At 39.8% G+C, this 12984-nt stretch overlaps 1 protein-coding gene across 1 annotated transcript in view; it reads right to left on the bottom strand.

Annotated features, from left to right (window-relative positions):
• Positions 1–10016: 10016 nt before the first annotated feature.
• asl (argininosuccinate lyase) overlaps positions 10017–12984 on the bottom strand; it is a 39194-nt gene continuing 36226 nt past the window's right edge. Inside the window, exons 14-16 of the mRNA XM_043718575.2 lie at positions 12625–12705; positions 11449–11555; positions 10017–10517 (exon numbers count right to left, since the gene is read on the bottom strand). Coding sequence (XP_043574510.1) covers positions 10370–10517; positions 11449–11555; positions 12625–12705 — 336 coding nt within the window. The 3' untranslated portion in view covers positions 10017–10369. The remainder of the gene's footprint in view (positions 10518–11448; positions 11556–12624; positions 12706–12984) is intronic.

Below are 12984 nucleotides of genomic sequence, written 5' to 3'. Positions count from 1 at the left end.
GCTGGATGAGATGTCATTGTGAAGTCTGGGGAGATTTTAGACCGAAAACATTGTCCTGAAGAATTCTTGAAGCAATGTTCTGGGAGAGATTGACCTCCCATAAAACCACAATCATCCTCCTCTATGCTGTGGAGCGTGTACACCTGATTGCTACTGTGAAGCCTCTTTGAAACCAAATTTGGCCAAATGCTGCCTTGATGTCAAAGGTCAGTGTCAGGCTCAACATTCCTCTGGATCTTTTGTTCAAGGCTGTAATAAAGTCTGGAGTTGAGTGATTGTGGCAGAACTCAAACTGAGCATCAGTGAGCAAGTGCTGATTGACAGCATAGTCAAGGACATGCAATTTTCTGATAATTGAGAACAAACAGATGGGGCGATATTGGCTGGATTGAATTGGTCCAGATTTTTGTCGATTGGACACACTTGGGCAATTTTTCATGTTGTCAGATAGATAAGTGTTGTGGCCAAACTGGAACAGCTTGGTGAGAGGAATGGCTGGCCAGTTGTGGATTACAAATCCTCAGCACGACAGCTGGTGAGTCATTAGTGTCTGTAAGCTTTGCTTTGTCGAGTGCACTTAGCCATTTTGAAGGTAAGCAGTTGATCCTCATGTGTTGGACAAGGAGAATTCTTCCTCTGGGCCCCAAAGATCTTTCAATTAAGTCATCATGAAAGTTGGGAATAATGCATTTCTCACCTGTCCTCCAGAGTCTGTTTTCATTTCCATAAATCTCCAGGCTTTTAAGATGCAAGTTTGGCTTTACCTAACATCTGATGTGCTGTGGCTTTTGCAATTTTGGAGAGATTACTGGCATCATTCAATAAAAAGGCACTTTGTCTTTCTTTCATTTTGCATTTGAAAATGAGGAAGAGACTAATATAAATTTGTATTAAACTGGAACATGACAAGTTCACCAAAGGGTTTGAAAGCTCCTGTTGTTGTTTTTTGAGCAGTTTACTAATACTCGATACCTGTGTTATGTCAGACCTTTTGTTTACAAAATGCATGATCTATTCAGATTATACATATTATCATTTATTTGTATATTGCTCATACAATCTTTCAAATAAATCAAGACATTTCTATAATTTGAAGCCTACCAGCCATGGAGATGTGTCAGTGATGTGCTCACCATAATGTGCTCCTATATTTAATGTAATTAACATACCACCGAGGCCTTAGTATCTGAGTTTGGGAGGGCAGAGACAGCCTCTCTGCTTCCTTTTATAGAGGTCTGTGATTTTTTTTCCCTCTGAAGTGGAGGAGAAAGTGTTTGCTGGAAAGGCTTCACAGCAGAGCCTGTACAGATACTACTGTGCCTGAAGAAGACAAGAGGTGGAAGGAGTAGCACAATAAGGCTAAAGGGAAAACAGTACAACAGGTTGTATCATGCTTGGTTTAATGGGCCATAGGTATCTCAGCACACCTGTGACACTCTCCTGCATGCTCAAAAATCTCTTTGCAAAGGATGAGGAGAAAAATGTTGTGCACTGCATCGCCTATCTTAGCCCTTTCTGCCCTGAGACAAAGGGAGGGATTGAGAGAGATGGAAGTGGCTGGCATAGCTGTTGTGTTGGTGCAGTTAGGGAAAGCTGGTGAGTTACCCCAAGTGAGTGGGTAGGAAGTGCAGAGGCTTGCAGGGTTAATATTGGGGGGTGGAAGGGGATGAGGCGTTTGAGGGCAAATTGAGGGAAGATCTTTGTGCAACATGAGCCTTGATGAAGGGATATGCATTAGCCAAGTTTAAGCAAGTGTGAGGCATCCGAGAGAAGATGGTGGCACTTACCTTGTGAAGATAATTAATCTTGGGCATTTCTGAGTGTTCCTTCAGCCTGTGGACACTGCACGTAGTTACTACAGACCAGGCTGGCAAGGTCTGGCACTGATGTCTCCCTTAGGAAACAGGATGACCTTACTCCACACCACTCCATACATCAGGACCTCTAGTAATGTTCAAATTTGCCTTGTTGGCCGTTTCTGAGGCAATTCTTCCCACTGCCTTTATGGTAAAGGGCATTTCTTGGCTTATAGTGTTTGAACTGGTGCACAACTGGGATTTAAATATGATATTAATGTTGGGATACATAGGTATTCACTGTTACTGGGATATTCTATCTATTGCTGCTGAGCCTAAGATAGCGTGAATGGTGCTATCAAACATGGTGCATACTGAATGATGTGAACAGTGGAAAATGGTATGAGAAACTCACTAAAGTATACTGAGAGAAACCATCTATGAATTTAAATTTAACTGATTTTTGGGAAAACTTCCATCCCTGGTCGAAAAATTGGAGACCCACCATGCAGGAGTGAAGATAGGAAGCATGTGACAATGAAAAGATGGTAAATGTTTGGAACTCTCCTACAAACAGTGGTCGATAATAGAGTTGGTTCTGCTATAATGCACATTTCTTTAATGTGAATTGGCTATAAAACAATTTGAAGAATTTAGACCATTATTTACAGAATGTGAATTTTCCTTATCTGTATTGGTTGGAACGCAATTCTGGCCCCATTCATTTAAATGGTGCTGCTATTATGTAATATTCTTCTCGCTGAAACAGAACTATCAAAACCAATTGTACTCCAGCAGTTAATTTTAAAATTGAGATTGACGGATTGGTGTTAACCAGAAGTATTCCTAGGTTTGGACACTGACTGATATATGGAATCATCACCATCATACACCATCCCTTGATATTGAATGTTAGTCTCAAATACTTAAATGGCATATTTCTGTTCCTGTTAGTTCTTATAATCTTTATTTTCTTATTACTACAGAAATGTATACTGAAACATTGATTATCAAAAAATCTCTTTTATGCTTTGATTACTGTTGTGTTGTGAAGTTGAAGGCACGTACTATACCTTTTAAGGGAGAATGAATGCAGACACTTATCATGTGACTGACTGCAGGCTCAAAGTGGACTGGACAATTTGAAGGTGTCACATTTGAGCTGTAACTCAGATGCTGAGTTGTTTTCACACCAATTCTAATTCAACCAGTTTAAATTATGCCCTAAGATACTAAAACCCAATTGAATTTGAATTTTACTGTTTTGACAACATCAAACTAATGAGATGATCTGATGGTTTGGGGTATAAAAAGCAGGCATTCTGGACAGTTAGTTATAGAAAGAGCACCATCCGCCATTTGAACAACTGCCCGCAACCTTTCTCTCTGAAAGGTACTTGTTTCATATGAAACATCTGTGCAGCAGAAGACCGAAGATGACCCAGGGGAATCTACAAATAGACGAAGTTCAACACCCGAAATGACAACTGGCTTTGAAATTGATTTCCTGTAAATTTAATAGGAGCTTTATCAGGTCAGAGTATTGTTATAGAATGGGAGGTAGATAACAATTTTTTTAAGAGAAAGGTTTTCATTAGTAGATAGTTGTTCTTTAATGTTTTCTTTAAAGTTGTTATTTTTTTCCTTTTAATGGTGGAATTTGGGTAGTTTTCTGTAACTCATACTTTAACAGATTACGAGTTGAAGTGAGCTTTTCTGTGTTTGGTTTAATTAGCAGAAGGGTTTACCCCGTGTTGTAACAACATGAGGTGGATACTTCCAAAATGAAGCTCAACCCTGATAGCAGCAAGTGTTTTAATTTGTCAGATATTTAGCAAGGTGCACTAGCTCCAATTGTTAATAACATAAAGTTGACCAAAGCTTTGCACTGCTGCTTTTCATAGTTAAATATTTATCTAAATCTTAATTGGATAGTGTTTGGTGATATTTAAGTACTTATCCTATCAAGATTAGAATTAAAAGATTAAAACTAATCATTTCAAGATTTATCTGTTTAATGCCCAACCTTTCTTAGTCAACATATTTCCAGAGCAATTGCCAAACATATTGACCTGCTCCATTTAAGTTCACTAGTGTCAACATCAACAAAGAATTTAATAAATCAAGTTCCTATTTTCAACTGAGAAACATCTCTTTGTATCATCCAAATAATTGTTATGAAGCTGCATTATCATTAACTATCATTTTTGGATATTATTGGACTTGTATCCAGATCTTGAATTTTTTTTGTAAGAGTACTTTGGCTACAGAAATTATAATGTTGCCTTTACAAAGGACACACCTGTTTGACTGAAGTCGCCAAGTCTACGATATTTTCAAAGTGAGGTCACATGACACAGTTTGTAGGTGTCATAAAACTATTGGATTTGAACATAGTCAGAGGTAACTTGTTTAGTGCGACATCTCTCTCTTCCATGAAATCTCTCTCATCAAAGTTTGAGAGTTGTAAATGCACTGGAAAACCTCGTCATAAGTGGAACATTTGCAAAGGAGAATTTCAAGTCCAAACCACTGTCACCAGAAATGCAATTCAGCCAGCCATTACCATCCAGGAAAACACCCCATGTAAAATTGAGTTTAAATTACAATCAATTGCTGTAAAATACTTACGTACAATGATCAAGCAGGTGAAACAAAAATTATAACCTGTTTAATTGTGGTCAGTGTAATGCACTAATATCAATCCTGTCAACCCTACAAAGTCCTCCTCACTAATATCTGGGGGCTAGTGCTAACATTGGGAGAGGTGTCTCACAGACTAGTCAAGTAACAGCCTGATGTAGTGATACTCACGGAATTATATCTTACTGATAATGTCTCAGGCACCACCACCACCATCCTGCATATGTCCTGTCCCACCAGCAGGACCCAGCAAAGGTGGCAGCACAGCAGTATTCAGTTAGGGGCGAATTGCTCTGGGAGTCCTCAACACTGACTCTGGACTCCATGAGGTCTCATGGCTTCAAGTTAAACATGGGCAAAGAAACACCCTGAAGAAAGGCTTATGCCCAAAACGTCGATTCTCCTGCTCCTTGGATGCTGCCTGACCTGCTGCGCTTTTCCAGCATCTCAGCATCTGCAGTCCTCACTTTCTCCAAAGAAACACCCTACTCCAAAGAAATTACCACACACCATCCTCCCTCGGCTGATGAATCAGTACTCCCCCAGTTTGAACAACACTTGGAAGCTTTGAGGATGACAAGGTCACAAAATTGACTCTGGATGGGGGATTTCAATGTCCACCACCAGACATGGTTCAGTAGCAGCACTACTGATTGAGCTGGTCAGTCCTAAAGAATGCAGCTGCTATACTGGGTCTGCAGCAGGTGGTGAGGGAATGCGCATTAAGGAAAAGCATACTTGACCTCATCTTTACCAATGTACCAGCTGCAGATGCATCTGTCCATGACTGTACTGATAAGAGTGACCACCACAGTCCTTGTGGAGACAAAGTCCCAACTTCACTTTAGAATAACCTCCATCATGCTGTGTGGCACTAGACAGACTTCAAATACATCTAGCAACCTGTGCATCCAGGACACTCTGAGGGCCATCAACAGCAGCAGAATTGTGATCCAGCAAACCTGTAACCTCATGGCCCGGCATTATCCCCCATGCAGCCAGAGGGTCAACCCTAGCTCAATGGAGAGTGCAGGAGGGCATGCCAGGAACAGCTCTAGACACATCTGAAGATGTGGTGATAAAGTCAAACAGAGTCAGCATAACTTCATGAAAGAAAAAATCATTCCTTTTTAAATTCAAATTACAGTGTGATGGTGTGACCAGTGGAGGAGTGGAATAAGGAAAGGGATCAGTGCACCCTTCCTAACTCTGTTGTATTAATGGAATTTCAGAACTCAACTTGTGTAGATTACCAATGTGTCCAAGTTAATTTAGTCAGTGCATTTAATGTCCATACAAATTAAAAAAGGCAGTTAAAACTATATAATCTCTTAATAATATGACCAACCTGACAATTAACAGCGTGAAATTTAATTAATTACAAATGTTTCCAAATTATGGGCCTGGATTTTTGCTTCAGTGGTGTTGTGCCATCAGGAAAATTCCCAGCTTGCTGCATCCACCCCAGGAAAGGTGCTCCTAATAGCAGGATCTTTGTCCTGGGGTTTAAGGGAGGGTTAGGGAATTCCTGCATTCAGATTGGAGTTGGCCTCAGGGACCATTAAATGCCAAAGCAAGCCAATTCCCAAATACAACTTGGTCTGTAAGTATTCCTTCCAGTTGCTTTGTTAAATATTAGGCCCTTTGAACCTCACCCCTGAGCCATTCCTTATGCCGATACATGTCGACTCTTGTCAAACTATGTTCCCAGACACCATCATGGACCTCCCAATTCACTATGTCAAATTAGTGCCAACTCATAACTATCATGTCATCACTTTAAGAGGGAATATGGTAGCGAGTAAGCATGTAAAAAGAGTTAAGACAATGACTGCAGATGCTGGAAACCAGATTCTGGATTAGAGTGGTGCTGGAAAAGCACAGCAGTTCAGACAGCATCCAAGGAGCAGGAAAATCGACATTTTGGGCAAAAGCTCTTCATCAGGAATGAGTAAGTATGCAGGATGTAGAACATGTGACCAGCAGCCAGTGCACAATTGAGTTTGCAGAAGGTTGCGTAACGGTGTGTAGTTGAACTTTCCTATGAAAGTCAGTGAACCTCTGTGACAACTCCATCTACTCAGCAACCCTCTAGCACCTCTTGAAACAAGCAGTGTTTAGGATACCTGACCTTGTTTCAGATTGGTAAGCTTGTGGAAGCAAACACAATCACGATAATGTCCTCCCACCAACCCCTGTGATCCCATATTGGCACCAGATAGCCAAGTTAATGCCAATTCATCCCCCACACCCACCACCATATAGCCCTGTGCTAACCTAGTGCCACTCCTACTAAAACGTGCCTCCCCACACTTTACACTACCTCTTCCAGTATCCACAAAGGCAGGAGCCTCACTGACATGAAATACAATACACTAGTTATCTACTTCAGATATCACTATATTAAAAACCCTAATCCAAAAATCATTCAATATATTTACATCCATTCATATGCTTAATCCCTTTTATATAAAGAAAAATTAACTCCTCATCAAGGACACAAAATCCTTTAAAACCCTGTTTCAGCTGCCAATAACATGGTGAATATACAGCCCCCACCTCCTGACCACTCACCCATGATAATGAGGTGGTGTGGAAAGCAGCCAAGCTGTAATAATATGATTATTAACTATAAAGGTATAACTTGGGATATATTAAAAAACAGCTACTGAAACTGTACGCACTTTTTTAAAACTCAGTCACTGGCTTGCTACTTTCTCAATTTTTAAAGGGCAGGTTATTTAAATAACTTGACAGAGGTGATGGAGGAGAAGATCAAGGGGACTCAAAGCACAGAGTGTGGAAAGAAGTGTCTGGTGGGGCCATTACATTAGAGCTGGTAAGGTAAAAGGTGTACTGAGCTGTAAGTTACTGTATGCATTACCATCGATCAAAGAATTTTAAAGTGGATTGTACTGCTTGCACCCATGGTAAACTTCTAACAAGTTGCAAACAAACAGCTTATGCTCTTTTAGTTGGCAGGGGGGAATGCTGACCAATTCCATTGCTGGATCAGTGAAACACTGGGCTTCTTGTCCATTTCTGCCTCAAACTATACCTGGACCTTTATATCTTCCATTAGGGTTGACTCCAAGAGAGCAAAAGGGTCACAGTGCATGCTTAAACCTCCATTACAAGAAGACTAGAATCGGAAAGTCTCTTCTCTCACATCACAAATTACACTTTCACTGAGAGATTTCTTTTCTTATGGATGGTTTTCAACAATAAGTTAGATTAGTAAATAGGTGTAGGCAAAGTTGGAGGCAAATCTATTTAGGAGACAATTGACATAATCCATTCCACCAGTTATTGTTACGTTAAACATAAAGCTCGAAACTGATCCTAGAACAAGAGAGATAATTAATGTTTGTTCCATTAAAATCAAGATTAATATTAATATTTCTTTGTCACCCAAGTGTCTTCTTATTGAAAGGAAAATATATGGGTAACGTCATGGCAAAGGGAAAATTATTTGGAGCTTAGTTCAGGTTAAATAAATATTCTATCTGCCAATTCAGGTGCATTTAAAATCCCACAGTTCTGTTGAAGCAGCACAGGGCTTTTGTAGTGAAACTTCATCCATCAATGAACACCTCCAAAACACAAATCTCATTTTCTGGTGCAACTTTGATTTGTGTAAATGTACCTATAATATTAGCTAAATTTGAAAATTAACTCATAGGTTGTGATAGGATTTGAAAGACACTGGCTGAATGGAAGATATTGGTATGGTGGCTCACTGGTTAGCACTGCTGCCTCACAGTGCCAGGGACCTGGGTTTGATGCAGTCTTGGGTGACCATCTGTACGTAGTTTCCTGTTCTCCCTGTGTCTGCAGGGTTTCCACCAGGTACTCTGGATTGTGAGAAGAAACCAGATTTGGAGGTTAGGTGAAGTAGCTATGCTAAATTGGGAGAAAGTGAGGACTGCAGATGCTGGAGACCAGAGTTGAAAAAGTGGTGCTGGAAAAACACAGCAGGCCAGGCAGCATCCAAGGAGCAGGAGAATCGACGTTTTGGGCATAAGCCCTTCTTCAGGAATGAGGCTGGTGTGCCAAGCGGGCTGAGATAAAAGGTGGGGGGGGGGGGGGGGGAGGAGGGAATTTGGGGGGGGGGCGCTGGGAATACAATAGGTGGAAGGAGGTGAGGTTGAGGGTGATGGTGATAGGCTGGAGAGGGGGTGGGGGCGGAGAGATCGGGAAGAAGATTGCAGGTCAACAGGGTGGTGCTGAATCCGGGGGTTGGGACTGAGATAAGATGGGGGGAGGGGAAATGAGGAAGCTGGAGAAATCTATATTGATCCCGTGTGGTTGGAGGGTTCCTATGCAGAAGATGAGGCGCTCTTCCTCCATGCTAAATTGCCCATAGTGTCCAGAGATGTATAGGCTAGGTAAATTGCGATGATAAGTGTGGGGATAGGGTGGTGGTTCTTCGGAAGGTCAATGCAGACATAGTGGGCTGAGTGGCCTCTTTTTGCACTGGCAGCATTCTATGAAAACCATGTTTGTGAACAGCAATTTTGAGACTTCGTCCAACTGAACAATCTGCTGTGCAACTGTTACTAGTCCTTGACTTGGACCACAAATCCTCCTCGGATGGATAGTCAACCTGATCTCCAGTTTCTGTCAACGTAATTCTGAAATGGGTAACAAGACTTGAGAAAAACAGAGGTGGACTAAATAGATTTTGCTGTGAAATGGATCATTGGCCAAAAGACCTACACTGCCACCTGATAGAATGATTTGGAGGTGCCAGTGTTGGACTGGGTTGTGCAAAGTTAAAAGTCACAAAACACCAGGTTATAGTCCAACCAGGTTATGTGCTTCCAAATAAATCTGTTGGACTATAACCTGGTGCTGTGTAATTTTTAACCTGATAGAATGGTTTCAACAGAATCCAGGCAGAGATCAGGCATTAGGTCACCATGACACTATGTAGAGACTATATAGTTGGCCTTTCTTTTAAAAAAAAACAGATCAAATGGACCTACCTTTGTCTTTAAAATGCATTCACTGCAGCACTCAATAATGTTAAACGTATAAAAGGTTCTGTTTTTTTTTTATTTGCTCCAGGTGTTTTCCACTGCTTTGTGCTACACATTTGAATCCCCTGCTACTGATATTCTAGCATTTTAACCATAGAGAATAGGTATCCCTATAGCATAGATGGTGATCTTTCTCTCAGCAGTGAGGTAAACAGTAATATGACAAGAAATAAGAAAAGCTGGTTTGAAATTATTTTCAAAAGAAAGTGCAGATGGATTCCTGTAGCTGTCCTTGGTTACAATCTGTGTGAGGGTGCTTATCAATGCTTCAGTTTATATTAACTATTATACCCCGACTTGCCCATTGTGCCTATTGTAAAAACCATCCTCAAAATGAACAGGACATTGTTAACAGCAGCCCACATATAAAGCAGCATTCGAGCATTAAACCAGGATGGATATCTGCATTCTCAAAATGGTTAATAACTGCATCAGTTTGAGATTCATCGTTCACTCCCAATGGGCAATAATAGTTGGCTGAGCCAGAGATTAAGCTGGAAGTGCATGTCTGTGTAGCACACTGAAATCAGTCTCAGACTATCCCATCAAGGTTTATTTTGAGGAAGCTTTTATCATAGAGATCAATTATGAATGATACTAGAATACAGTAGCATAGTCTAATCTTTATCAATATAAACATGCCCCAGTTTAAATGTAGATTTCAGCTCAATCCATTGTCAATTATCAATACTCAATTTGACACTAAGGCCACAGCAACTTGCCAGCTCAATTTCACCTCAATTAAAAACATTTGCTATTTAGCAGCAGTTTCTCCCCCAGTAGAACTTTGCCCATATTTAATAGCTGGAAAGATTTGATGTACATCTGATACAAATTTCTTGGATGATCAAGTCATCTACTGCTGGCACAAACATGCTCTGTCTTCTTTTAAGTGCTCTGTCTTCCTTTTAGCCATGCTCTCAGTTGCTCGATCTGCGAAGTCACACTACTGCGTGCAGTGCCACCAGCTGCTGCATACTGCTCCACGCTGTTCTCGTAACTCCATACCTTTGACACATCGGTCTCAAACAGAGGGCTTTATAGAAAAATAACTCATTTTATCAAACACTTTTGTTTCAATATACAATGCAAAGTAACGTGAACCAAACACTTATGGCAAAAGCTCAACGCACGCTTGCCCTAAACCATCATTGGAATTACTCTAGATGGTCTCTTTCTGTTTAATTTCACACCTATATCCCCATTTTAAATGGCAAAATTATACTACAGTGGGCACACAAAGAACAGAGAGAATTCAAATGAATTGTAAAACTTTTCATTGAGTGTACAAAGATTTTCCAATATTGGAACAGCCTATTTTGTGCCTTAAATCTAAAATTATTTCCTTCCTTATTGTGATACTTACAAATAAATACAAAATAAGATCTTTAGCCAATAAACCTTAAGCTATGCTAATTGTTTGAAACAATACCAATTTATAGGTATAAAAGCACCATCGATATACTTTTCCCACAGTAGATCTAAATAAGTATTAGGAAAACTAATAAACAAGTTATCCCTTCGAATACAATGGAAAAGCATTCAGTTTGCTTTCAGGCATCCATTGTTTCTCGAATTGCAATGGTCAGATGCAAACAAGAAACATTGAAAATAGTTCATTTTTATCCTCTCCCTACTGATGGTGTTCCACCTTTTTCTCATCACTCCCGTACTTTCATACAAAATGTTTTCACCAGCACTGTTTCAGCCTATCCTGGACTTGCTGCTGCTCCTTCTCTGCCTAAAACAGCTGCACAGCATTAACTGCCTACCCACCCTTAGGCTACCCCATTCGCTCCTCACATTACCCTCTTACACATGTTTACTGTCTCCATTCTTTAATACCAAGGAATAATATTGAAGATGTTCTAACATGAACAGTGAACTCATTGGGACTTACTACTTTTCGATGTATTGATATCTATTCTTACCAATAAAGGCAAATTCAATAGATTGATAATGCATACCTAATGGTCTTCAAATCAGCCAAGGACAGATCTTTTACTTCAATACCTTTCTTTTCTGCCAAATAGACAGCTCTTCCAGAAGCACTGTGAGCGTCTCTAAATGGCATCTACAGTGAAACAAATGTAGTCAAGAATTCAGGTGTAATCACAAACATAACTAAAGGATATGCCCATGCGAGCAGGCACGTGTGCACATACACACACGTTTAAATAATTGGGGAATTTCTAACTATAAATGTACAATAATGTCACCATCACTTGTGGACTTTTTGTGGTATTTAACAAGACTAGGTAGCACACTTCCATTCAGAGTAACTTTAGAAACTAGAATAAGAGAGTGTTAACCAGCCTGAGCTGAAAATTCTGAATCATTGAAACCGATTAGATCCCTGTAATAATTTACTTAATGCATGATAAACAATCCATCTGAATCTGTATTTCTAGGGATTATTTTATGTAAAAACAAAGAGTTAGTAGATTTTAGTCTATATCACTCCTGAGGTACCATCAAATGGCGTGAGGAACAGAGGAATCTGTGTATTCAGAAAAGCCTAAAGGCATATGGAACATAGATGCACACACCAAGTTTGTTAATGGAATTGATAATATTTTAAAAATTTCTTAATTAAAATTGGCATGGAGTAACCCTTTTGAGAAAGAAATAACTTTGTGACTTGTGTATTTGTTAATTAGTCACAGTAATTATTCTAATGAAGTAGATTGGATATATTATAAGAGATTATGCAAACTAATCACAATCATCCTCAGTAAGAGGCTGATCAAATAGACAGTTCTGTGGAGTAGAACAGAGTTGTACAGCAAAGCAGCGAATCTTAATATTCAAATCAAAAACTGAGAGGCAACTACTCATTTTACTGTACTAGATATTCAGTGGCTCCTGATATAACAGCACGATGGTAAAACTAAGAGCTCTAAGCTGCGATGCATTAGCTGATTGTAAACAGAATTGTTTGGAATTGACCAATGCAAAGAGCAGATGAACTTAACTTTCTCAACATTGTTATTGACTGGTTTCCTTCCTAAACTGCAATGTCTTTCTTGCTCAAAGAATACCAATTGCTGGATGTAGACAGCTGCTAAATTCACTGAGTATCGCTTTTGGGCATTTAAAAAGGACACACAGCTTCAGCTTTCACATATCGAATAAATACTCACTTTCTTTCGAACCAAGTAATAGGCCAGATCAGTAGCTAGCATGTCTGAGCTCAAAGCCTTCCTCATGGCGTCTTCATGAACCTTCAAGGAAAAGTCGCATCATACACGATTAATGGAAGTATCTTCTCCAAGGGGTGAGGGGGTCAAAGGTTCCTCCCACACCATTCACATAAGATATTAGCCTCAAGTAAATTTGAAATGATGATTAAAAAACATTAGAACTAGAAGACTGTCAAGGACTTGATTAATATTCTCAACATAAGATGTTTGTTCCTGATTTCTAGAAATATTTAATAAAAAATTAAAATATTTTCCCAAGCATAATGTAGCACCTCGACAACAATGCCCAAAATACATGGG

The sequence above is a fragment of the Chiloscyllium plagiosum genome, unplaced genomic scaffold, assembly GCF_037043375.1.
Source record: "Chiloscyllium plagiosum isolate Xiang-an unplaced genomic scaffold, Cpla_swu_hap1 HiC_scaffold_31, whole genome shotgun sequence".
In the NCBI taxonomy this organism is placed as follows: domain Eukaryota; kingdom Metazoa; phylum Chordata; class Chondrichthyes; order Orectolobiformes; family Hemiscylliidae; genus Chiloscyllium; species Chiloscyllium plagiosum.
This window is presented reverse-complemented; position numbering and strand designations above follow the sequence as displayed.